We start from the raw sequence: 23,040 nt of genomic DNA, 5'->3' as shown, positions 1-23,040 counted from the left end.
TTTTTTTGTTTGTTTTCTTTCTGAATTTGATATTTACTTTCTGTCATCAATTCTTTATACAGTAAAAAGTTTGGTGTTTTGTTTTGGTTTTTTTTTTTTTTTGTAGGACTGGAAAATAAATGGTAAGACCCAAAGACGCTATCTTATGTATCTTCTGTAATAAAGCATACGAAAGGAACAGGATTTTTCCCATGAGACAGCTGGGTCTTTTGTCATGCCACTGACACACAAATTTTATATGTATGAAATATATGGCTTTGGATAGCTTTTGCCAATACTGTCCTTCTGTGGACTTAAATCTCTAGTACAATGACATTTCTCATGGTTTATAGATGGAAGAGGCTTGCTGAGGACACTGTTTCTTTGTTCTGAAGGGACATTCTATTCCTGCACCCAAGGCACTGTGTCTTGTTCACATAATGGATAGTTTTCAAATAACTTCTACAAAACTACAAAGGCTCCATTCTCGGCTCACTAGCTAGAGATGCAGTGGTGGGCACTTTCAAGTTTGTTTGCTGTGGTATAGCGTAACTTCCTATCTGTCAGAATAAAATCTGCACATTTAGAAGAAGAGGAAGTAAGGAAACCAAATGAACCAAAATAAACACAGATGTCTCAAAGGAATGAGGTAGAAAATTAAGCAATAATAGTAGTAGCTGACTCATTTTTCTAAAACTTGTTTAAAAAAGGGAGAAAGAAGCGAGCAATGAGAACTGAAGAAACATAGAATGCCTCAGGTTAGATGGGACCCCTAAAGGTCATCTGGTCCATCCCCACTGCTTAAGCAGGACCACTTATAGCCAGTTGTGCAAGACTAAGTCCATATGGTTTTTGAGTATCTTCAAGGACGGAGACTCCACAACCTCCCTCGGCAGCTTGTGCCAGTGCTCAGTCACCATCACAATAAAACAAAGTGTCTCCTTATGTTCAAGAGGCCTCCATTGTTTCAGTTCATGCTCATTGCATCTTGCCATGTTATTGGGCACCACTGTAAAGAGCCTGGCTCTATCTTCTTACAAACCTTATGAAGAACAACTGAGGGAGCTGGGGTTGTTTAGCCTGGAGAAGAGGAGGCTGAGGGGAGACCTCATCACCCTCTACAACTACCTGAAAGGAGGTTGTAGAGAGATGGGGGCTGACCTCTTCTCCCTGGTGACAAGTGATAGGACGAGAGGAAGCGGGTTCAGGTTATGTCAGGGGAGGTTTAGATTGGATATTAGGAAACATTTTTTCACTGAAAGGGTTATTAAGCATTGGAATAGGCTGCCCAGGGAGGTGGTGGATTCACCATCCCTGGAGGTGTTTAAAAAAAGGGTAGATGGGGCACTTAGGGACATGGTTTAGAAGTGGCTCTTGTCAGGGTAGGTTAAAGGTTGGACTTGATGATCTTAAAGGTCCCTTCCAACCTCAGCAATTCTATGATTCTTTGCACCCTCCCTTCAGCTATTTGTATACCTTGATAAGATCCCTCCTGAGCCTTCTCTAGGCTACACAGTCCCACCTCTCTCAGCCTGTCCTCATTTGTGAGATTCTCCAGGCCTTTAATCATCTTTGTGGCCCTTCATTGGATGCTCTCCATTATGTCCATGTCTCTCTTGTACTGGGAAGCCCAGAACGGGACACAATATTCCAGGTGTGGCCTCAACGGTGATGAGTAGAGGGGAAGGATCACCTCCCTTGACCTGCTAGCAATACTTTGTTGAATGCAGCCCAGGATGCTACTCACCTGCTTTGCCACCAGGGCACATTGCTGGTTCATGTTCAAGCTGATGTCTGCCAGGACTCCCAGGTCCTTTTCTACATATCTGCCTTCCATCTGGACGGCCCCCAGCATATTTTGTTGTGTGAGATTGTTCCTCCCCAGGTGCAGGACTTTGCAATTCCCCTTGCTGAACTTTGTGAGATTCCTGCCAGCCTATTTTTCCACCCTCTTGAGGTCCCTGTGAATGGTAGTATAGGCATGTGGTGTATGAGCGACTCCTCCCAGTTCTGTGTCATCAGCAAAAGAAAGCAAACACAGAGCTTAGTTCTGCAGATTGCTGGTACAGTATTGAAGATCAGGGTTAAACAGATCAGAAGGAAGTGTCTTGCAGGGACTGCTAACACGCTTTGTGATTAGTTAGTGTAATGTCGATACTGGCAAGGAGAAAGAAACATCCAACAGCAATGAGTAGGAAATACAGCTTCTGCTGCTGAAGCAAAGTTAGAAAAGTAGTAGTAGTAGCAGAGCAGTAAGTTGAGTAGTAGTAGAGTAGTAAACAATCCATATTGGGTAGCTCATGTATCAGTCCCTTCACTTATCATAGAATCATAGAATGCTTTGTATTGGAGGTGATCAAGTCCACTCCCTCTGCCGTGGGCAGGGAGCAGGGACATCTCTCACTAGATCAAGTTGTGCAAAGCCCTGTCCAGCCTGACCTTGAACACTTCAAACGATGGGGCACCCACAACTTCTCTGGGCAACCTGTTCTGGTGTCTCACCACCCTCATTGTAAGAAGTTTCTTCCTTATGTCCAATCTAAACCTACCCTTTTCAGTTTAAAACTGTTGCCCATTGTCCTGTCACTACAGGGCCTGGTAAAAAGTCTCTCTCCATCTTTCTTATAGGCCCACTTTATGTATTGAAAGGCTGCAATAAGGTCTCCCTGGAGCCTTCTCTTCTCCAGGCTGAAAAAACACAACTTTTTCAGCCTTTCTTCATAGGAGAGGTGTTCCAGCACTCTGATCATTTTTGTTGCCCTCCTCTGGACCTGCTTCAACAGGTCCATGTCTTTCTTGTACTGGGCACTCCAGAGCTGCACGCAGTACTCCAGGTGGGGTCTCATGACAGCAGAGCAGAGGGGGAGGATCTCCTCCCACACCCTGCTGGCCACTCTTCTTTTGATGCAACCCAGGAAATTATTTGCCTTCTGGGCTGCAAGTGCACATTACTGACGCTTGTCCAGTTTTTTATGCACAAGTATCCACAGGCCTTTTCCACAGGCCCGCTCTCAATCACTTCATCTCCCAGCCTGTATTGATACTGGGAGTTGCCCCAGCCCAGGTGCAGGACCTTACACTTGGCCTTCTTGAACCTCATGAGGTTCACACAGGCCCACTTCTCGAGCTTGTCCATGTCCCTCTAGATGGCATCCTGTCCCTGAAGTGAATCAGCCGCAACACTCAGGAAACTTGCTGAGGGTGCACTCAGTCCCACTGTCTGTGTCATTGATGAAGATACTGAATAGTGTTGGTCCCATTATGGACCCTTGAGGGACACCACTAGTTACTGGTTTCCACTGGGATGTTGAGCCATTGACCCTTTTTAGATTGAGTCTCATTGACTCTTTGGATGTGGTCATTCAGCTAGTTCCTCATTCATCTAACAAGCCTTCCATCAAACCCATCTCTCCACTTGAGTGGCAAGAATGTTGTGAGGGACCATATCAAAGGCCTTCCAGAAGTCTAGGTGGATGACTTCTGTAGCTCTTCCCTTGTCCACTGACATTGTAGAAGAATGTGGATATATTCTTAAGGGATGTTGTTTGTCATCCTGCATTATGTTCTTCCCTGTAGCTGAAACACTCTTTTGAAAGTACCTACAGAAATTTAAATGCAAATTTGAATTAATGGCTTTGACTGTATAATGAGTTTACCCCTGCTAGATTTGACTGTCGGTAGCATGGGTTGTGTGTGCAGGGGTTTGGATTTTTTTAGAATGAGGGAGAAGACTGGATCTGACAGGAGCATAACCTTGAGTTTTTTCCTTTTTTTGGAAGATAACATTTGCAATGTTGGTTTTAAGAGTCTTTCTAAACAGCAAGGGAGAAGGTTATTGCTTGTTCAACTAGCTGTATGTGCTCAGACAGTGGCCCTCATGTGTTCATTGGCCTTAGACATTTGATACAGGCTCTCACTTCTTTCTGCTACTTAAGCAAGTAAATAAAAAACCTGAAGACTTCCCTTTGGGAAAGGAGAGATTATGGCAATGAAATCAAACACAGTAATACATGTTTTTCTCTCATGTCTTTCTGCCTGCTTGAGTTTAGCAAAATCACTTTTCTTCAGGTTTACAGAAGTTGACATGAAATAGTGCCCTTTACATTTTAGGTCTCTAAATGGCTTTTGTGCTTGCCAAATACTTTTTCAAAACTCCTCTGTGGAGCTTGGGGTAATCTGTTGATAGTATTACTGGTGCTAGTGCTGATAAGATTTTTTTGAACTTTTTCTACTCTCAGGTGTTTATTTAGAAGGGCACAAAAGATGACAGCTGTTGTAGTTTGTGACCAGGTATAACCTTTTTTCCACTGTTAATTTACAATCACATCTGAACGCTTAATTCAGTGCTTTTCAAAGATACTGAATAGTACTTCACACATCTGTTTAAGAACAGAAGAATGCGCTGTTCAAAGCTAGGAATTCAAAACTAGATTTTTAAGTAAGCCATAGGTGTTTGTGACCTCAACAGAGCTACTTTAAGGTGGGAAGTGGAGATTGTAGGACCTCGTGCTCTATCTTGATAAGCAAGGAACCTAAAGGAGACATGTCATTGTTTATGTATAGTAAGTCTTTGTGAAACAGATTTCCTAACTCTGTCTTTGGAAGTCTCTGGCAGATATTGAAGATTAATTCCAAATTTTAAGTCTTAGTTAAAGAGCTCTTTATAGCTGGAACTTGCCTATGGTGTTGGAGGGAAAACACTGTCCTGCCTTTAAAATTGTTAAAATTGCCTTAAAAAGCAAGTGCTGTACTTTTCATATGTTGATTTTTGGGTCTTTGTGGTCTGGTTAGGAGTACACTAGAGAAAAAACATTGAGGCATTAAAACCTGCATCTAGATGGTAGAGTAATCTGAATTTGCCATTTCTTTTCTCCTTTTGCAAATATGAAGAACTTCTGTTTTTGCAAAATGGTGGGTGAACTACTGATGCTTCTAAAATCAATGTGATGGCTAATTATCTCAGTGCAGTCACTTACGTCTGCATCGTTGCACTCTTCTCTACCTTCCCACTTCCCTCTGAAAGTGGCCACAGCCCTTGCTCTGCAAGTAATGATAATAATTGGTAGTTAAGACAGACCTGTTACTCATCCTTCTTTGAGCACGTTTCTTATGGCAGGTGTCTAGTTTTTAATTAAGCGCTAATGAACATGCCTAGTAGACCATGATACCGCTGCCAGCTTTTTCAGTTTTATATCTCACTGCCGCTAACCTCTTAAAAGGCATTAGTGTCTTTGAAGTGACGGGAAAGCGATTATATGCATAACATAATTGTTTCTAGGATCTACTATGGCAAATGTCTAGTTACTAAATACATCTGGTGAGCGCTGCTGTTATCTATCTCATTGGTCTTCAGTTTTTTCCTTTGTGTGCAACGCATATTCTCTTTTCCCATTCTAAAAAGAGAATACAATATACTTCTAACAATTCAAGTTTTTTAAATAAAAAGAGCATGAACTTCTGGAAAGGATCACTTTTACATGTTAGGAAAAACTTTAAACCTGTTACGAATAGGTAATATATAAACAATAAATCAATATACTTCAGTCTTAAATAGCAGTGAGCCTCAGATAGTAAACATTAAACCACAATATACCTTTCTTGGCTTAAAAGACCACAATGAGGTTTTCAGTCTTAAATCTGTTTAAAGTAGTTGCATACCTGAGTGTCTTTGGGTGCCATTTTCCTTTGCTACCCTCAGTAACTATTTTGCAAAGTTGCTAAGGTGTCATGCAGAGTGATGATTTTCCACTTACAGCTCTCGTATTCCGTTGCACACCTTACACTGGGCTGTACTGCCTGCCCTTGGTATGTAGTCCCATCAGAAACAGGACATAGCTTTTCTTCTCACATGGTTTCAGCCTCAGAACCTGTTAGAGGGAATTAATCTGTTCCTCATTTCTGGGACTACCCTGTGTGTAGGCTGCAAAGCAGAGCCAGGGAAATTGTAGGTAACGTGTCCCTAACAGTTTGATTTCTAAGGACATTAGGCTATGCTTCCTGAAATTATATGGGTTAACTTGTTTGCTAATTAAACCAAGCAAGAGAGGCATGAATAAAGGGAATCTTGGTAGGCTTCCTGAAGGGATAGGGACAAGAATGGAAACAGTTTAACTTAATTTCCCTGTTTTGACCTTCTCATGCCCACACTGCAAAAAAAGCTAATTTGAGCTCACTGTTGGAGAAGGGAGCAGGTTTTTCTCCATGAAACCAATTTGGAAGGGATAAATTACTTTTTGTTCTTAGCCAATTGCACACCACAACCAGGTAATACAACGTAGTAGTGCAGTGGGGGACAAGTAAGACCAATGCAGTACAGTACTGCTGATGCATCTTGTCTCATGGCTAGAGTGCAGGTGACTGACCTGGCTTAAGTGGTCAATGAGAAAGGGAACAACTTAGATACTATCTCTCTGAGAAAGCCTGCCAAAACATCAGGTTATCTCCTGATTTGGTGAAACATGCTGGAAACTACTAGTCTTTATACAAGTCTGTGAGAAGAGAGATGTCCTCTTGTTCTGGCTGGAACAAAAAGAACCCAACAAAACAAAACGAACAAAAACCAACAAAAAAACCGCAAACAAAACCCCCGCAGACTTTACAGTGGTCTTTATTGACGCTTCTTCAGTTAAATGAACTTTCACTAGTAATAGCTGCTTGATTTTGTAGAAGGTGGTCTTCTGCTTTAACTACTTCAAATAAAAATAATACTTCTCTCAAAATGTTAGTTTTTGACTTGTAAACACATTAAAATAGAAGAATAAGAACTACCTCTCTCTTATCTTACTTTTTAAACATACTGAAAAGTTGTCAAGAATAGGGATCAGATGTACATTTTATAGTGAAGACTAGCAAGGCTTTTTATGCAGCATGTGAAAAGAAATTCCTGATGTATGGTGAGAGAAAGATTTGGTAAACTTGTGGCTTTATAAAATTGACTAAAGAGATTGCAGTAAATTTTAAGATTTGTCTTGTATATAAAAAATAAGTAAATGATGGCTGCTTTACAGTTGGGACAGCATAAAAGTGAAAGATTAGCAGGTCCAGTTCAGAGTTCTTCAGCATCAGTCACTTGTGTCCACGTAAATTTATAAACAGCTCAAGGCATGTCTTGGGATGGGCTTATGAGAAATAAAAGTGTAGGCGTGCAGTAGTTATCTAAATAGTAATAAATTAAATCATTAATATGCCAGTAGACATTATGCAGGTATTGTTGACAGTTTGTCTTGAAGAGTCTTGGGACCCGTGGAAGCAGATAAAATATTTCTGCATTACTTTGAGTTATTTTGGAGTAACTAGTAAAATATTGGGAGCTTGAGTCTAGGTATGATTTCAGTAGCTGTCAGCAGTACTGTAACAATTTTGCCTGCTCTTACATGACCACTGGCATTCACCAGGTCAGATTCTTACGTCTAGCTGAGCTCATCCTGTTCAGGCATTTGCTTATCTGTCTTCTCTTTGATCCCATGAATTGGGTGGTACTTGAGCTTTTTTCATGGTGTCTGCCTTCAGAAGAGGGATGGTGCAGCATGGCCAAGGTGGAGAGGTTTGTTCTGTCTTCTGTTCATATGCCCAGGCATAAGGAAGCAGGAAAGAGGCAGAAAATCTGTTTACCTATAGCAGACTAAAGGGGAGCTATGACTAAGCTAAAGAAAGATGGTTTTGAAGCTTTATTTTCTAAATAAATCTGTGCTGAGCATTTTTGACAAATTAACTGGTTAGCTGAACTTGGAAAGTATTAATAAAACCATAACAGCTTTAACTAGAAAATATCTTAATATCTAAACTATGGGGAAGTCATTAGATTATAAAGACTCTGTTTCTAAAACTGCTTACAGGTTATTTTGCCAGATTGGTTATAGGGTTGTATGTCCGCTCATTATGATATTGATCTTGCAAGCTGCTTTTGAAACAGATGGAGATATTTTAATTCATTAATATCATGTTTCTTTTTGGGAATTCCATGGCCTTATTGATGCTATCTGGAATACCTGGATTTTAAGCCCAAAATTGGTTCCTAAACACGGTGTTGTTTCATGATTATTTTTTTTTTCCAAAAGCTTGGCTAGAATAAAATAGTTAACTACACTAAATATGAAATTGAGCGGTGTCTTTTAGGATTTTTTAAATGTTCAAAATAGAAACCGACTTACTGTTTAAAAGTTGGGGGAATGGGGTTGGGGAAGTTTAAATCAATCTTGCCAGTGAAACTTGTTTTTTTCCCAGAGCAGCGATACTCCTTTAGGTAGAAAGGGAAAGGTATGCGGGCTTCTGCCGCTGCTGTTTGTCACCAGTGACACTGTGGTGGGCAGTAACTGCCCAAAACAACCTACAGTAATTGAATATATTCCTCGGGCTGCACAAGAAGTATCCAGATAGCCTTTTTTTGTTTTATGGGACATGATTAGAGCTGTCCATGGACAGCATGACATAATGCAATATGTATAGTGTGGTGGGACAAAGAGGAGAGGGTAGATTTAAAGTAAAGGAACAAATGAAAAAATACACTGTTGATTCTCAAAAATTAACCAAACTTCTCCCCTCTCCTTCCCAAACTATGTGCTATGCATTGTTCTTCTGGGGATGATGATACCGCTGGGAACAGCAGCAGCAGTTGCAGGCTCAACATCTCTCCCATGGCCATGGACCTCCAGTGCCTCTAACACCACATCCATCAGGACTTCAGCCTCCAGGAATCCCTCCACTGGGAAGCAGTGCTGGCCTTCTTGCCCTGTCTAGTGCTTTGGGTGGGCAGTCTCACTTGGCAATAAAAGATGACAAGAAGCATCACGATGCAGAACACCACAGAGGTGAGAGGCATGGCAGGCCTGATTAGGACATTGTCAGATTTGCACATTGCTGCAAACTGTGTGCATCTCTAAAGAATTCAAGTTATATAGAATGAGAAAAAACTGTTAGCAAACTTAAAAATGTCTGCATATATACCACTGAAGCAAAATTCAGCTTGGAATTTTGTCAGTATTTGAAATGGGGATCGCTAGGTGTCACCTGCTCTATAGTTCGCAGGGCATTTTGACATCCTGGCAAATGCTTAGTTGTAATACCAGTGGCCTGCACCATATTGTGGAAAACTGTTAAACTGCATAATGGGTAATTTTTTTGAAAGAAAGTAATGTTGTTAAATGGGTGGGTGGGAAGGTAGAGGGAATGAGAAGTTAAATTTTGAAGTGAATGTGTTCAAACAAAAGATATAGATAATTGCATCTGTTACTTTAGTTTCATAGGCTTAAATTCTAGTACACAATTAAATATTGGGCAAAATTGCACTTGACTAATTTTTGAAAAGAAAATAATTTATTCTGTCATGAAATAAAACTAGGCTTTGTGTATGGTTAAACTGTAAATCATGTTTACAAAATACTGTAATTTTCAGGAAATCACTGTATTAGGAATGTGCAATGACTTATATAAATAAAAGCCATTTTAAAACTGTTCACGGCTTGTGTTCTAATTTTTTTTTCCCCCCTTTTTTATTTCTGTTCTTGCCTCTGTGTCTGAACGGGCATGTCTGTGCATTTCTTGGTTACTGCGGGAGCAGACAGAGAGCCAGGCACAGTAAGTACCAACATTCCTGCTAATCTTTCCACTTCTACATAATGTAATGATCAGACCTTGCAGTGTTTGTCTGTTTTGTCTTCCCTTTAGTCAGTCTCATACAGGCATATGTGTTTTCTGTTATGATATCTCTTGGTTTATGCAGAACACCAAGTCATTTGTTTGGAGAACGGTATGAATCAGTGTGTTTCTGAGCAGAATGATTTGGGGGAAGCTTGAATTTTAGTTTGCTTATTAGGGGTGGGGGAGAAGCTGCAAATCAAACAGAACGTTGACTGCCACTTAATGTATAACATTATTAATCAGAGCTAAGATTTTTCCTGTAGGATTTTCAGGAATCAGAGTTGCAGAACAGGTGAGAAATTTAAAATTCATGTGTCACGATGCTGTTTGGCCCTAGGAGTTTCTTTAACTGCATATGTTTAAGCCCTACACATGTCTTTACTGCTTAATTTGTGCTTCAGTTATAACGTCCATAGAAATACTTTTTTTCCCTTTAGAGATGAGCTGTAATAGAATTGGTCTAAGACAATCTTACCCAAAAACCAGCGAAAGAACTATGTTGTTACAGCTTTTTATACTGTTGTGTTTTGAGTGATATTCCTGTATTAATCTGTTGCTAATGGGTATGTGCAACTTTCATGTCATTTCAAGTAACAATGCTAATTCTGCTTGTTGATGCCATAGGTGAATTTGAGCTCTATTTTGTTTCTTTTTCTCAATTAGAAAAGACAAGAGCTAGGAAAAGTTATTTGACAGGTATCTTTATGCTACTAAAGTTCTGATTTTTATTGCCGCTTTTAAATTTTTTAATACTAGGCCTTGACAATTATTTATTGGAAAGTATCTGCATATCCTTTGTGGCAATCTTTTTTGTTTCTAGATTACTAAGTACGAAGCATTCATTTCAGCTTGCTTAACTTGTGTGATGTTATTAATGACAGTGTAAATGTGGAAATAATTTTAAGCTGTGTTTTTCTGATGTCTCAGACTTATTAAGGAGATACTTCTTTGAGTGGGACATATTTCTTTGGGTGATGTTAGTCAAGGGCAGGATTCTCAACAATATTTCTTAAGACCTAAGGAAGGAGGTTTGTGTGTCTGTGTCTGTTTGCACACACGTGCACATGTGGGAGTGATAGCTTTGTGTTTTGCTTTGGTTGTTAAGTTTTCTGTCCGAGCTCTCCTACCATCCTCCCCCTACCCTGTCCATCGTGTACTTTGCTAAAGGGTTTTTGAGTTTAAAATCAGATGCTTCACAGTGTTTTGAAATTTGAACTCTGAACTCGTCTTGTAGCTGAGAATAGTTCTTGCCTATGGAAGGAGAACAGTCAAAAATTAAACGTGGCTTTTGTGTTGTGGGAGATTTGCAATTTCACTTGCTTAGTTTATATATCAATTTTATTTAATTAAAGTACATAAAATTGTTGCTGCAGTTACTTCTGTCTCCATATGTGTTACTCATGATTGCTTGGTTATTATCTGTAGTAGGCTTTTTTTATGCTCGGTTTACCACTAAGTAACCTTTAAACAATCTGAGGCTTTATTTCATAAAAGAACGTTGCCATATGGACATGTTAAGTTAAGGTTACTACACTGTGGTGGCCATAGTTTCTTTTAGGTCCCAGTGGAGCATAATACTTCATAATTATATTAACATCTAATAGCTGGATACAGGTGAACTTGTACTTAAAATTGTTTAAATACAGTGTTGCATTAGAATCTTGGCTTAACAGTAAATGATATCTTCAGTGAAAGAATCATAATTCAAGTGACAGCGAAGTTCACATTTGTGGCTAAAATGATCAGCTGGGAATGATTTGCTCTTTGAACTTCTTTAATTCTCTTGAATCTTTAATGAATTTCTTTTTAATATAAAATTTATTTTTAAGGATAAAATTGGTCACAAGTACACAAAGCATACCAGCAGGTCTCTTTAATTATTACATATGGTTCCAACTTATTGCTCTTGTTTTGCAAATTACTTTATAGCATCTGGGTCACCAAGATAAGATCAATTTGATTTTCAGAGTAACATATTAAGTCTAATGGTGCTGACAGAAATCCTCTCAAAGGCTTGCTTTCATTATCCAAGATACCAAAACCTATGCTGTCCGTTAGTTACCTAAATTAACCATGATATTTGGTATTACTGTGCGGTTCTACGGTACGATTTCCATCAAATATGCCTAGTGTGACCTTCCAGTATCATCAGTAGAAGCTGACCGCTTTAAATGTGCAAGTTTGAAAGATCACAATTTAGTGCTTGCCTATTAGGTTTTAAATTGAGGGTTTTTTTACATAACTGAGTTAAAGCATATTGTGGCATATTATTTCAGCATATTAATTTTTAAATACGATGTGGTTTTATTTTTTTTAAATCTTGTTTGGCAAATAAGGAGCTTTTATGTGTTGTTTGTTTAGAAATACTTAATAATGCAGTGATATTCATGCATTTATAAAGGAATATAAAGATGTAGTGATTTCATTATTCTTGATTGTGATCAGTCTCAATTTTACCTACTTTTGCTATATCTAAATGGCAGGGGCTACATTTTTGTTTTAATATTACTTAAGGTTTTGGGAAGTAAAATGAAAGGAAGTTCTTGGTAAATGCATGTTTGTGAAATACATAACATTTAAGTTAGTAGTGATAGCATACTTCATACATGAACTGCTAAAATTATGGGCTTGAAATTAAATTGTAGGACTACGCGGTTAACGGCAGGTGGGTTTTGGCTGATGTTAGCTCTAACCTTTCAAAACTGGGTCATGTTATTGTGGGAACGCAGGCACCCCTACTATTCTGACACAGTCTGGCTGCAGGTAATGAAGCCAGGCAAAGCAAGTGAGTTTTGCAGATGAAGCTTAATAAAGTTTTGGGAGACATCAGTATGAAAGAACTTTGATGTCCACAGTTTTTTCTCGAGGGAACATACTGGCAACATTTTTCAAACTAACCTTAGGTGTTAGTTTATCAGTTGTCTTCACACTGTTGTAGTATCCTGCTTAGACGGCATAGAAATGCAAATATTCTGAAGCACTCTATTGTATCAGTAATAATTTGTAGACAGTGAAATCTGACTTCATTATGTGCTTGGGATTTACATTAAGGTTGGTGTTTATCTTTTGTCCTCATGAAGAACATTGAGCTTAGTTTTCTAAGACTTAAGAAATATTCATAAATTTTGCAAGAATTTTTTTTGCCTTCGTTGTTAAGCATAAATGTTGCTATTGTTTTGTAAAGTAAATGCTCTTTTTTTTACAGCAGAAAAATATTTTGTGCCCTTAGCTCTCTGTCCTGTTCTTCCCCTCCCAGTCTTGGAGGAAGGGAGCATGCACAATTGAATGGTACTTTGTGGTTGATATTATATGCAAGTGTTTTGTGTTTTAATTCTTGTCAATGGGGGAGGTAAATCATGAAAGGAGTTATATGAATATCAATGTAGCACATATATGCTTCTTGGCCTTTGTGAAGAAAGTATACTTTTCCATTATATTGCTTATAATCTAAAAACTTGAATTTATTTAATCAGTTATGTCTTATATTTTTATTGGCTCTGTCAACTTAAAAATAAGTCAAATCTTATGGTCTTTGTGGATGCAAACCACAAATTAGCTTTAGCAGGAGTGGCTCCCACAGAATAGCTGTGGGATGCTGCATTTCAGTTTAATTTGTAGCTGAGACAAAGCAGCATCAGGCTAATGACAAAGGACAAGAGGATTTGGGTGGTCTGGCATAAATTTTATGGATACCCTGATTCTGACAAATATTAGCTGGAAAATACTGAAATCAAGTGATTAAAATCCATTTAGGCTTCTGGATTTCCTTGTGCCTAATACTAGTATAAATATAACTTAAAATGATGGGCAAAAAGAGGGTGGGGTCAGTAGCTTTCCATCACCGGTAACTTAAAACAAAACCTACTGACTTTACAAGTCAACTTTTGATTTGTTGACATTTGTGTTTGCAAGAAGCATATTCAACAAATGGAAGTTAATGATTCCTGAGTTGAATAACTTTTGAGTGCCATCTTCTTGTGCCGTGCCGGGGGATGGTTCAGCCCCTAGTCCCTCTTCCAAGGTCCGCTATATTCCTGTCAGTGAGTCCTGACTGTGAGCACTGGGATTGATGAGTAACTGATGGTTTGGTTGTAGGTGTTAGACTTGCTTCTGTTTTGCCTACTCAGCATTTGTTCCTGTCTATCTAGGGGTATCTGTAGATAGCACTTGCACGTGGTGCAGCAGCACAGGGACAGTGTGGTGCTTAAATAAACACAGCAGCCCTGCTTGGTGACTGGGGCAAGCGCGAGTTGTCAGCTGCAATAACAGGCTGTAATCGCAGGTGGGTGCAGTTGGTTGGGATGTACAGCGAGCCAGAGAACGGCCAAGCACGCGTCAAGTGTGTGTGTTTGGGGAAAAGGGGAGTGGGAGGGATAAGGAGCCCAGCACTAGAGAAGATCTTAATTGGGACCAGGTGTAGTTGAACCATGAGCACAGATGTGATGTAAATACTGTTATTTGATTGCTGTAATGATTAGCATAAAGTTAATTGTCAGTTCTGTATGTTCTTGTGAGTTGTCAGAGCTGTATTGTAACTGGGGCTAAATGAGATGCTGTGGGCTCTCAGCCTGTACCTCTGGCATGCATACTTGTGGTTTGGAAGGAGTTCCTATGGGGAACGGCATGGCAGTTGAAGAAGTGCATTTGAATAATGTGCGTTATATTCCTAATAGGGAATCTGTCTTCTCTTGAGTAGGTTTTCGTTTCACATTTGCTGGTGGTGGTTTCGGTGTTTAACTTTTGCTGGCAGCAAAGTTGCTTTAGGATCCCGAGTTGCCTGTTATACAGCCCTTATACAGTCTGGTAGCTTTTACAGGATGTAGTGCTACATTAGGCTTTTCTTCTTTCGGGACTTATTTGAAGAAAAGGGAAATATGTGAGTAAATTCTGAATTATCTGAAGAAAAATAAACCATTTACATGAAAATGATTTTGTTCTGATCTGAGATTCATGATTTACAGATGTTGCATTGGTAATCCCTAATAAATTGAACTGCTAGTATGAAAGCAAGGATTATCCTCAATTATGCGTCTCTTAAAATTAAGACAAAACAATATCCTTTTGCCATTTTGTTGTACAAACTGATTATTACTGAAAATCAATCCCGAATGAAAATTTCTGTAGCATGATTAAAAAATTATATAAGTAAAATAAAAATGCTTGTCCCGCTTTTGAAAACAAGTCAGATGTTAGTAGGCCTGACTACTAACTAAGAGCTAAACAGATTATTTTTTTAAAAGAGAAGGTAAAGAGAACTCTATCATTGTGAAGCTGTTGCTGCTGTCCCCTAGCTGCCCTACGCTTGATAGTATACATATAGCAAATACAAACTCTACCAGAGCTGAAATGAGGAAAGGTGGCTTTTAGTAGGCTGTCCTCCCTATTCCCTGAACCTTAAGTCGGTAACAGCCGTCAATAGCCCAAAGCTTACATGGTGATCTCTTTCCCAGTTCTTGTTTGTATTTTCATTTATTTCCTTTGTTACTTTAGTGTTCTGGATATACCGTATGCACTGCTTAAATCAGATGTATGTTTTCATGTTTTTGAATGAAATCTTGCACGATTGGTGTTTTGAATTATGGTAGTAGGTTACAGTAGGAAGCTATTTTTTGCATCAGAAGTTACACTTACCGGATTTTAGTCCCAATTGCTAGAACTTCTTCCTTGTACTCCTAAGGGAAACAAAACAGTAACTTTTTAATTATTGAGTTTACTGGTAAATTTTGCCAGAGTAACAACACGATCTTACTTGCAACTGACAGTATAGCTATTGTGAAATAAGCTGCTCTACAGCAGCTTCTAGCGCGGATGCTGTGATTTTGGAGAACAGTGCTTTAAATGAATGTGGTAAGTTAGAGAAAGGCAGTGTAAATGTGACCATAGGGGAGACATTTTGCAGAATAGGCTTGTGAGGACTGTAAATTATTGTTACATGTTTATGTGAGTAGTAAGCCTTCAGTCTTCTGAGGAAAAATCAAATCTAATCATCTTTGTTTGTCATTTAGGAGACACTGGGAGCTAGGTATACCTAGGAGTTCGTAGGTATGTTTCACAGTATTGAAATTCTACAAGACAAAGTGTACAGAATATTGTCAGCATTGTCTAGGTAGACTTTACATTAAACCAGAAGAAAATACCAGCCGCTACACATATTTGATGCCAAAATTTGCAAGCTGTTCTCTACACTTCTGTGTAGTAACTTCAAATAGCAGCGATGCTAAATTTTTTCCAGCTGCTGCTGCCCTGCTGCCACCTTTCCATTATTCACACTTAATTTTGGCAATATAAAATGAGAAATAGGTTATTCACTTTACTGCATTTGCCTTCATTATTTTATTCTAAGCTCTTCAGAAGTAAAATAGATTTTTTTAATGATTTTTGTTACGGGAAGTACCTCTTAACTAAAAGACCTTCCTCCTTTACAAAAGACATTTGCAGTACTTTAGTCTGTGGTCAAGTTTGAATTGACAGCTTGCTTCTTAAGATGCTTCTGCTGCTACAGAAGTGATGGATTTGATATTAAAATGTTGAAGATGGGTTTTAATGTTTTTTCAATCTAGTGAATCCCTGAGTTTGTGTGCATCTGGGAGGAGATGAGGGGTTAAATTCAGACTGTATTTGTCAAGGCAATTAGTTCAGTGATCCAACAAGCCCACCTTTTAGCTGCAAAACATTGCGGTAAAGACATTATTTTGAGCTTCTTTATACTGAATTTCATTACACCCTCCTATATGCTTTATGTAAGCCCCTTGGCATTTGTTTAGCTTGAATAGTCATGAATAAAAGAGCTTAGAGTTGGCTTTAAAGTGCAGCTTCTGAAGTAGGAAAAAGAGGATTCAGATTGCCTTATGTACCCTGTTTTGTTTTCCTTCTCCTTGGGACTAAGCATTAATGTCTGAGCAAAACTACCGTGATGTCCTCAGATTTTAAAGGGGCAGCCAATAGCTAGTGCACAGTTCACTGGCTATTAGTATATGTTTATGACATTTTAAGAGTAAATATCTCTGGCTCTTGGTTAGATGTAAGTATTTCGTTTGAGGGCTTCCACTTACATCACAGTATATATGTCGGTGTTAGGCTTTAACTTGCGAGAGATACATGTATGCGTGTAAATACGTATTTACTTATATATTTATGTGAGCATATATTTATTTATGTAAGCATGTACTTGGCTTTTAGGAACTAGGCTTACCAGGTCTTTGTGAAAGGAGATTTTTTCTCAACTCATTCAGTATTGTTCACAGCATTAACACATCACTGAACAAATTGCCCTCTTGCATATGCTAATCCTGCACTTAAAAGAACTCATTGTAACTCGTTTTAATGCTTTAGCTGGAACGGAGATGGAGATGGGAATCGCAGGCATGTCAAATTGTCATGTGACTGAAAAATGTCTAAAATGCCTTTCTCTTTGGGTCAACAGTTTGTACTTAGCATAACTTGGCATGAATGAAATCAGTCCACGTAGTTTGAGGAAAAGATTAGTCTTTGCTTTTGTCTTTTGTGTGTGTGTGTGTTGGCCTCAGTTTTTCAGACCAAGTCTGATTAAACAACACTTTAGCCTTAATTTCACACTAGTAGTGAATGTTATGCTGGAAGTAAAAATATTTGATCTTTGTTTGCAATACATTTGTTGAAGGCATGCAATTGGAATTTACAGAAGCTAACAAATGCGTACTGCATAACCGTATTTGGTAAATATTTGTTATTTTAAGAGTTAAAGGCAAATTGCCATATATCTATCCATGCCTGCAGATGTAGACATACCAAAGTCTTATCTATTTATGATGGTCTAGAAATAAGCAGTCAGGTTATATTTAGTAAGTCCCCTATATTATATAGGATTTGTACGTTTAAAAAAAAAGAAAACTGTTACCTGCTCATGAATAAACAGCAAGCCTGCCTCTCCTAAACAATAAATTTAGCCGAATTAAGTAGTTAATAGGTGGTGATTGACAAGTGAACTAAACTTTTGATAAGCTGAACAATGAAAAGCCAGGCTTCTTAGAATGCATGAAGCTGTACATGTTTGTCTGGAGGACTTTGATTTGAATTAAATGGAATTAAAGACTATGTAGGTATCACATTTCTAAAGCATTGATCACATCCAATTTAAGTTTTTAACCATATATGAAGGAATCTTGAAAGGAATTTTTGATTGACCTTGGTTTTTGTCTTCACAGAGTAATTCTCTGTTGGTCCCGGACAGTCTGCGAAACACAGATAAACGCAGGAATGGCCCTGAATATACCAATGACATCAAAAAGAGAAAGGTGGATGATAAGGATTCCAGCCACTATGTAAGCAAATCTGTGTCTAAGAAATGATTAATTTATTTGCACATACCGTGCTTGTATGAAGAGTAAAAGAGCTATGAAGAACAAGGCTATGTTTCCTATGGCTGATGTAGTGCATGAATATATGTGCCAAGGAGATCATTATTCATATTGTGGGAAGAGCAGTGACTCAATAGTTTGGGCTATTTTCAAGTAATACTCCTCAACAGGGAATAATGAGCCAGGAGTAGCTGTCTGGGAATCACAAAGTATTCTGGGACATTTCTCAGAGTTTGAGCAAGAGATCCTTTCTGGACTGCTGTAAGACCTGCAGATTGGTTTGAAATGGAGGATTTTGTTGATTTTTCTGATACTAGCTATTACCACTTTGAGTAATAATTACCATTGCAAATAGCATTTGTTATGAAGCTGCACCAGTTTACTAAGGTTTGCTTTCTGTTGATATGGCAGTTTCAGCAGAAAGCAAATTGAAATATAAGTCGTTCACAGTTTGTGTTCTGCATTTTTGACTAGCTTGCTTGTCAGTTGGTTTCGAAGAGGCACTTGAGTACAGCAGTGTGGTGTACCTGAACCACAAGAGGTTCACATAGGCTTGCAAGTCTAAATGCTCAGGCAAATCACAGGATGATACTTGAACAGGCTTTAGAGACTAGGACTGGTGTGAAAGAGTCCTGAAAAGCAGAACTTAAATCTAGTAGAAGATTTCTATTCTTTGACATAACCATAATGTGGCAAATTGTCTGGTTTATATTAATCCAATCACTAATTACTTCCTGGTTACTGAAACCCAAGAGAAAATCAGGTGTCACTTTATTTCCTCAGCATTTGGTAGGGTAGTTTCTCTCCACTTGGACCCAGAGTATCTCTGAGCATCTATTGGATATCCCTGGAGCTACTGGCAGTAGATGGGGTTAATTTCCCCTTTCTGCACATAGTGGTGGTGTATTACTGTTACGGTTTTGCAAGTTGTATTTCCACCACTTTCTAATAATCTTGTCTTGATTACAAAAGGGTTTGGCAAACTTCCCCATGTTAGGCATTTTTTATTTTAAATATTTGAAGAGTAAGCGTCCTTAAGCTACATTTGATATTTAAAAAAAAAAAAAGGAAGAAAAATCTTAACCTGCTTGTTTCTCTTGTATTTTCTACTGGAAAGAAATGGAAGGTATATTATTGCACTGTAGAAGCAGTTTGTTTTAATCCACATTTTAAATGTGTGGTTCTGTTTGTTTGAAGTGGATTTAATAGATAAAGGCAGCATCAAAATAAAGAATTGAGCAAAACAAGGATATTTGAAAGTTCCAGATTTACTCTAATCTGGAAGAAGATCTTTCTTTTTAAAGGCTCCCTGATTCTGCAAACACAGAGCTGCTGATTTTGAGCTTATTTTAGATGAGGCCCTTGCAGGGATAAGGAAGTACTGCTTTTTGTCAGAAGGGAGATAAATGAGTTGTAGGAATTGTTGCTTTTGGAAATAAGATGCAAAATGCAACTTTATTTTTCCTTCTTTTTAACTTCTGATTAATTTTCGTGTTAGGACCTGTATATCTTCAACCTGTGTGTTTGTTAGTGAGGAGAATCTTCTGATATATATTATAAGTGTGTGTGTATATATATACATTCTGATATATATTAACAGTATCAATAGGAGGTGCCTTTTGTAGTCACAGTAGATTTCAGTTTCCCAAGATGACAAAGTCAGTGGAGTGCACTTAATCATTGCTTGGCAGCTAATTTTGCCCTCCTCAAGGGCGGTAGTGCTGGTGAACAAGTGTCCCACCTCCTGTGCTCCCACATGCTCAAATGTGTTCTAACCTATTCTTGCCTTCAGGGTGCTTCATACTTTTCAAGAGGTGGCAGATAACCAGGGCTGAAGCTTTCCTGTTCCTTCTCCTTTTGCACCCTTTGGTTGGACAGCTTCCGGACAGGCAAATAGAGCCACCATTCTGTCTTCAGTGACACTCTTGGGTCCCTGCTGTCTTTGTGGTATTTCTTGCAGCAATATTGAGTAGAAAGGAACGGTTGAAATTATCTGTTGGGTTTTTTTTAAGTTTCTTTGTTTGATTGTTTTTAAAAACATTTATGGCCTGGAGTGAGAGGAAGGAACTGGTGTATGCCAGTGTTAAGTGTGATAGCCCAGACGTTTTGAAAGCAGGAGATGGGGGACAGTTTGAGCAATCTTGTATGTCTGACTTGTTTGCCTAGAAAGTTTTTGCCTAAAAGTATTATTATTGGAAATGTCAAACTTGCCCACATGAAAATTTTAAGTTTTGTCATTCACTTGATATTTTGTTGATGTTTTATGTTTTTGTTTTGTTTTTGAGTCAAGACTCAGCTTCTGGTTGAACCACCATGGTGCACGGTGGAAATCACTAGACTACTGTTTATCATAGGATGTGTCTACTGGGGTATCCCAGCCTATTTTGGAGATAGGGATCAGGAGGCACTTGAGTAAGAGCTATCATGAGGCACTAGAGCAGCTCAGGTGAACACAGATTTAAGTAAAACAGCCAAAATGCAGCTTGACATGCCACAATAAAACATTTCAGTTTGGGAATGTCAAAGTATTTGGGATTTTTTATGCAGAAATGTTGAAATGCCATGGCATTTCTGAAACTTTTTCTTCCCCAGAATTTTCCATTTCAAAATTTTCCTTTCTGGAAGGAAACTTCCTTTGAGTAAGTTGCTTCATGAAACAAATTGCAAAAAACTCGAGTTTTCTGAGACCTGTTGTTTTTTTAGGTATGCACAAGCAGCAATTTTCATAAGATTAACATGTAAGATCAGCATATGAACAGAACGAGTTTCTCTTGCAGGAGTAGTGATAACACTGTTTATGATGGTAATAAGGAGGGATTTTGGACCATCCTGCACTGATGGTGAGACCACCACCTTTCAACTAGTTCTACCCAATTTGGATTTTATTATTGAAGCAGAAATAAGGTGTTGTGTTCCTGTTTTCATTGTTTACCCTAGTACTAATAAGTAATGAAAGGCTGTTTGCTTTTTGTTTAGGAAAAACAAAAAATGTCTGAGTAGATGCGTAGTGTTTCTCTGGGCTTTTAATGTACTAATTGAAATGAACACTATATTTATTTATTTTTAATAGGACAGTGATGGGGACAAGAGTGACGATAACTTGGTTGTAGATGTATCGAATGAGGTAACTTTTTTCATTTTTGTAGTCTTGACATTTGCCCAAAGGTTAAAGGAAAAGTGCGTTTAGATGCTAGAAGAAAAAGAATCCTCTGTGTGGATATGTTAAAATATTCACAACTTCTCCTTTTTGTTAGTACCACAGTTACTGTGTCTTCCTCTGAGCTTTCTCTGGTTGCCCTCTTGCCTTTTTCTTCTACTGCTTTGTCCACGTCTGTTCTCTCCGCAGTTACGTTCTGATGCTACACAGCTGCTCTGTAGTGGAGAGAGTTGTGGTGAGATGCAGGTGGAGGGCTGAGGTTTTCAAACTACTGTCTTCAGATGAAAAAGGAAGACAATACCTAACCTTGTATTTAATAGTAGGCATATTATTAAAAGCATTTTTGGAACCTTAAAAATTACTAGTATTGTAATGTCCCATGTTAAAGATAGCATTTTCCAGAAATGTTTGGGTTTTAGAATGAAGTCAGCTAAAGTCAGAGTGAAGTCAGTCAGTTCACAAGATTTTTCAGTGATTATAGCCACTTTTTTTCTCCAGGGCAGAGATTTGTCAGTGGCATCAAGGTAAAGGGACAGGCCTTCCCTTTCCTTCTTCTTTTATTTCATACAATAAAGAGAATTAAGAATCCTGAATATGGTAGCGAGATTCTTCTGCTCTGTGACAAGCATAGGGAGAGAAGCTGACAGAGAAGAAATGTCTTCAGCAGCTCCAAGTGCCCAAATAATGTCAGCCAAGTAGAAAAATGGATATCCGACTAGGAATTATAGTAATCCTTTCAAGAAGCCCTTCTTATAATGAAACTGCTCGATAATCAATCAGTAGACTTAGTGCCCTCTTGTGAGGACTACTTCCTCCCTGCTGCTATTCGCATGAGCCAAAGGAATGTGGAGAACCTGCAGAGCTCTGATGGCATTGTAGCTTGCTGGGCTGGCTATTTCAGGTTAAAGTAAATGCAGAGAGGGCTTCTGGAAGAGAGAAAGATAATCACTCAAGAGGTGATTTGAGTTCTTCCTGTAGATTTAAGTAGTGAGGCAACTGCAGATAGTATTTAGAAATAAGTGACGTATTATTGCATATAAAGCGTGCGTCTCTATCTCTTCTTATGAAGATAGGGATGAGCAAGGTTTGTATGGCCTAAAAGAGATTATTGAAATGTTTGTTGCCACTAGCAGCGTGTGGAGAACGTACATGGAAAAAACAGTGCAAACTTACTGCAGTTGCTGTTGGTCTTTCTTGCTGTTACCACGTGTTGTGTGCGCTTGCTGTAGCTTGTACTTAGGTAGACTTAGATTGCAAGCTCTATGCTTGGAAACAGTTTATGATTACGTGTAATGTAAGATAAAACCATATCACTTACGATATGAACTTACTTAAGTTTCTAAACTGATGAAGGGATTTCGGCTTTTATTCTATAGAAATAACAAAATGTCTTGTCATTTAAACCTGCTGCTTAAATTCTTCTAGTTTTTTTCCCATAGACTCCTTACTGGTGTTTGTGTACCAACCCATGACACAGTTCTGCGCTGTTCTTCCCTTCCCGTTATTTTAGGATCCTTCCTCCCCAAGGGCAAGTCCCACTCATTCACCACGTGAAAATGGTATAGATAAAACCCGCCTGCTGAAGAAAGACGCCTCGAGCAGTCCAGCATCTACGGCCTCTTCAGGAAGTTCCACTTCCCTCAAATCCAAAGAAATGAGTCTGGTGGGTAGCAATCTGTTGTCCAGATAAATGCTCTTCTTTCTTGCAAAGTCTAACTCTCCATTTTCCTGCAACTACTGGTGGCAGAATGTACATGGCTTTAAACATTTGAAGCTGAAACAGACTGTTTTTCCAGACCTTTATGGTATTATTCAGCTTTCATCCTCAGCTGTATTTTCTGCTTCGTTTTGTTTTCTTGTATTTCCTGCATTTCTGTCAAATGAGTTGCAAATTTATTCCAAGGTACAAGAGTTGCTTAAACATTGTTTATT

The 23,040-nt window shown here is 38.6% G+C and overlaps 1 protein-coding gene across 3 annotated transcripts in view; it reads left to right on the top strand.

Moving 5' to 3' along the window:
* LOC141735864 (transducin-like enhancer protein 1) overlaps positions 1–23,040 on the top strand; it is a 76,139-nt gene that overhangs the window by 35,078 nt on the left and 18,021 nt on the right. For all 3 annotated transcript variants that reach the window (XM_074569248.1, XM_074569251.1, XM_074569249.1), the window contains exons 7-11: positions 8,582–8,786; positions 9,536–9,552; positions 17,799–17,915; positions 21,022–21,075; positions 22,619–22,771. In XM_074569248.1, the coding sequence (XP_074425349.1) occupies positions 8,582–8,786; positions 9,536–9,552; positions 17,799–17,915; positions 21,022–21,075; positions 22,619–22,771 (546 nt within the window). The remainder of the gene's footprint in view (positions 1–8,581; positions 8,787–9,535; positions 9,553–17,798; positions 17,916–21,021; positions 21,076–22,618; positions 22,772–23,040) is intronic.

This window comes from Larus michahellis, chromosome Z (genome assembly GCF_964199755.1).
Source record: "Larus michahellis chromosome Z, bLarMic1.1, whole genome shotgun sequence".
NCBI lineage: Eukaryota > Metazoa > Chordata > Aves > Charadriiformes > Laridae > Larus > Larus michahellis.
This window is presented reverse-complemented; position numbering and strand designations above follow the sequence as displayed.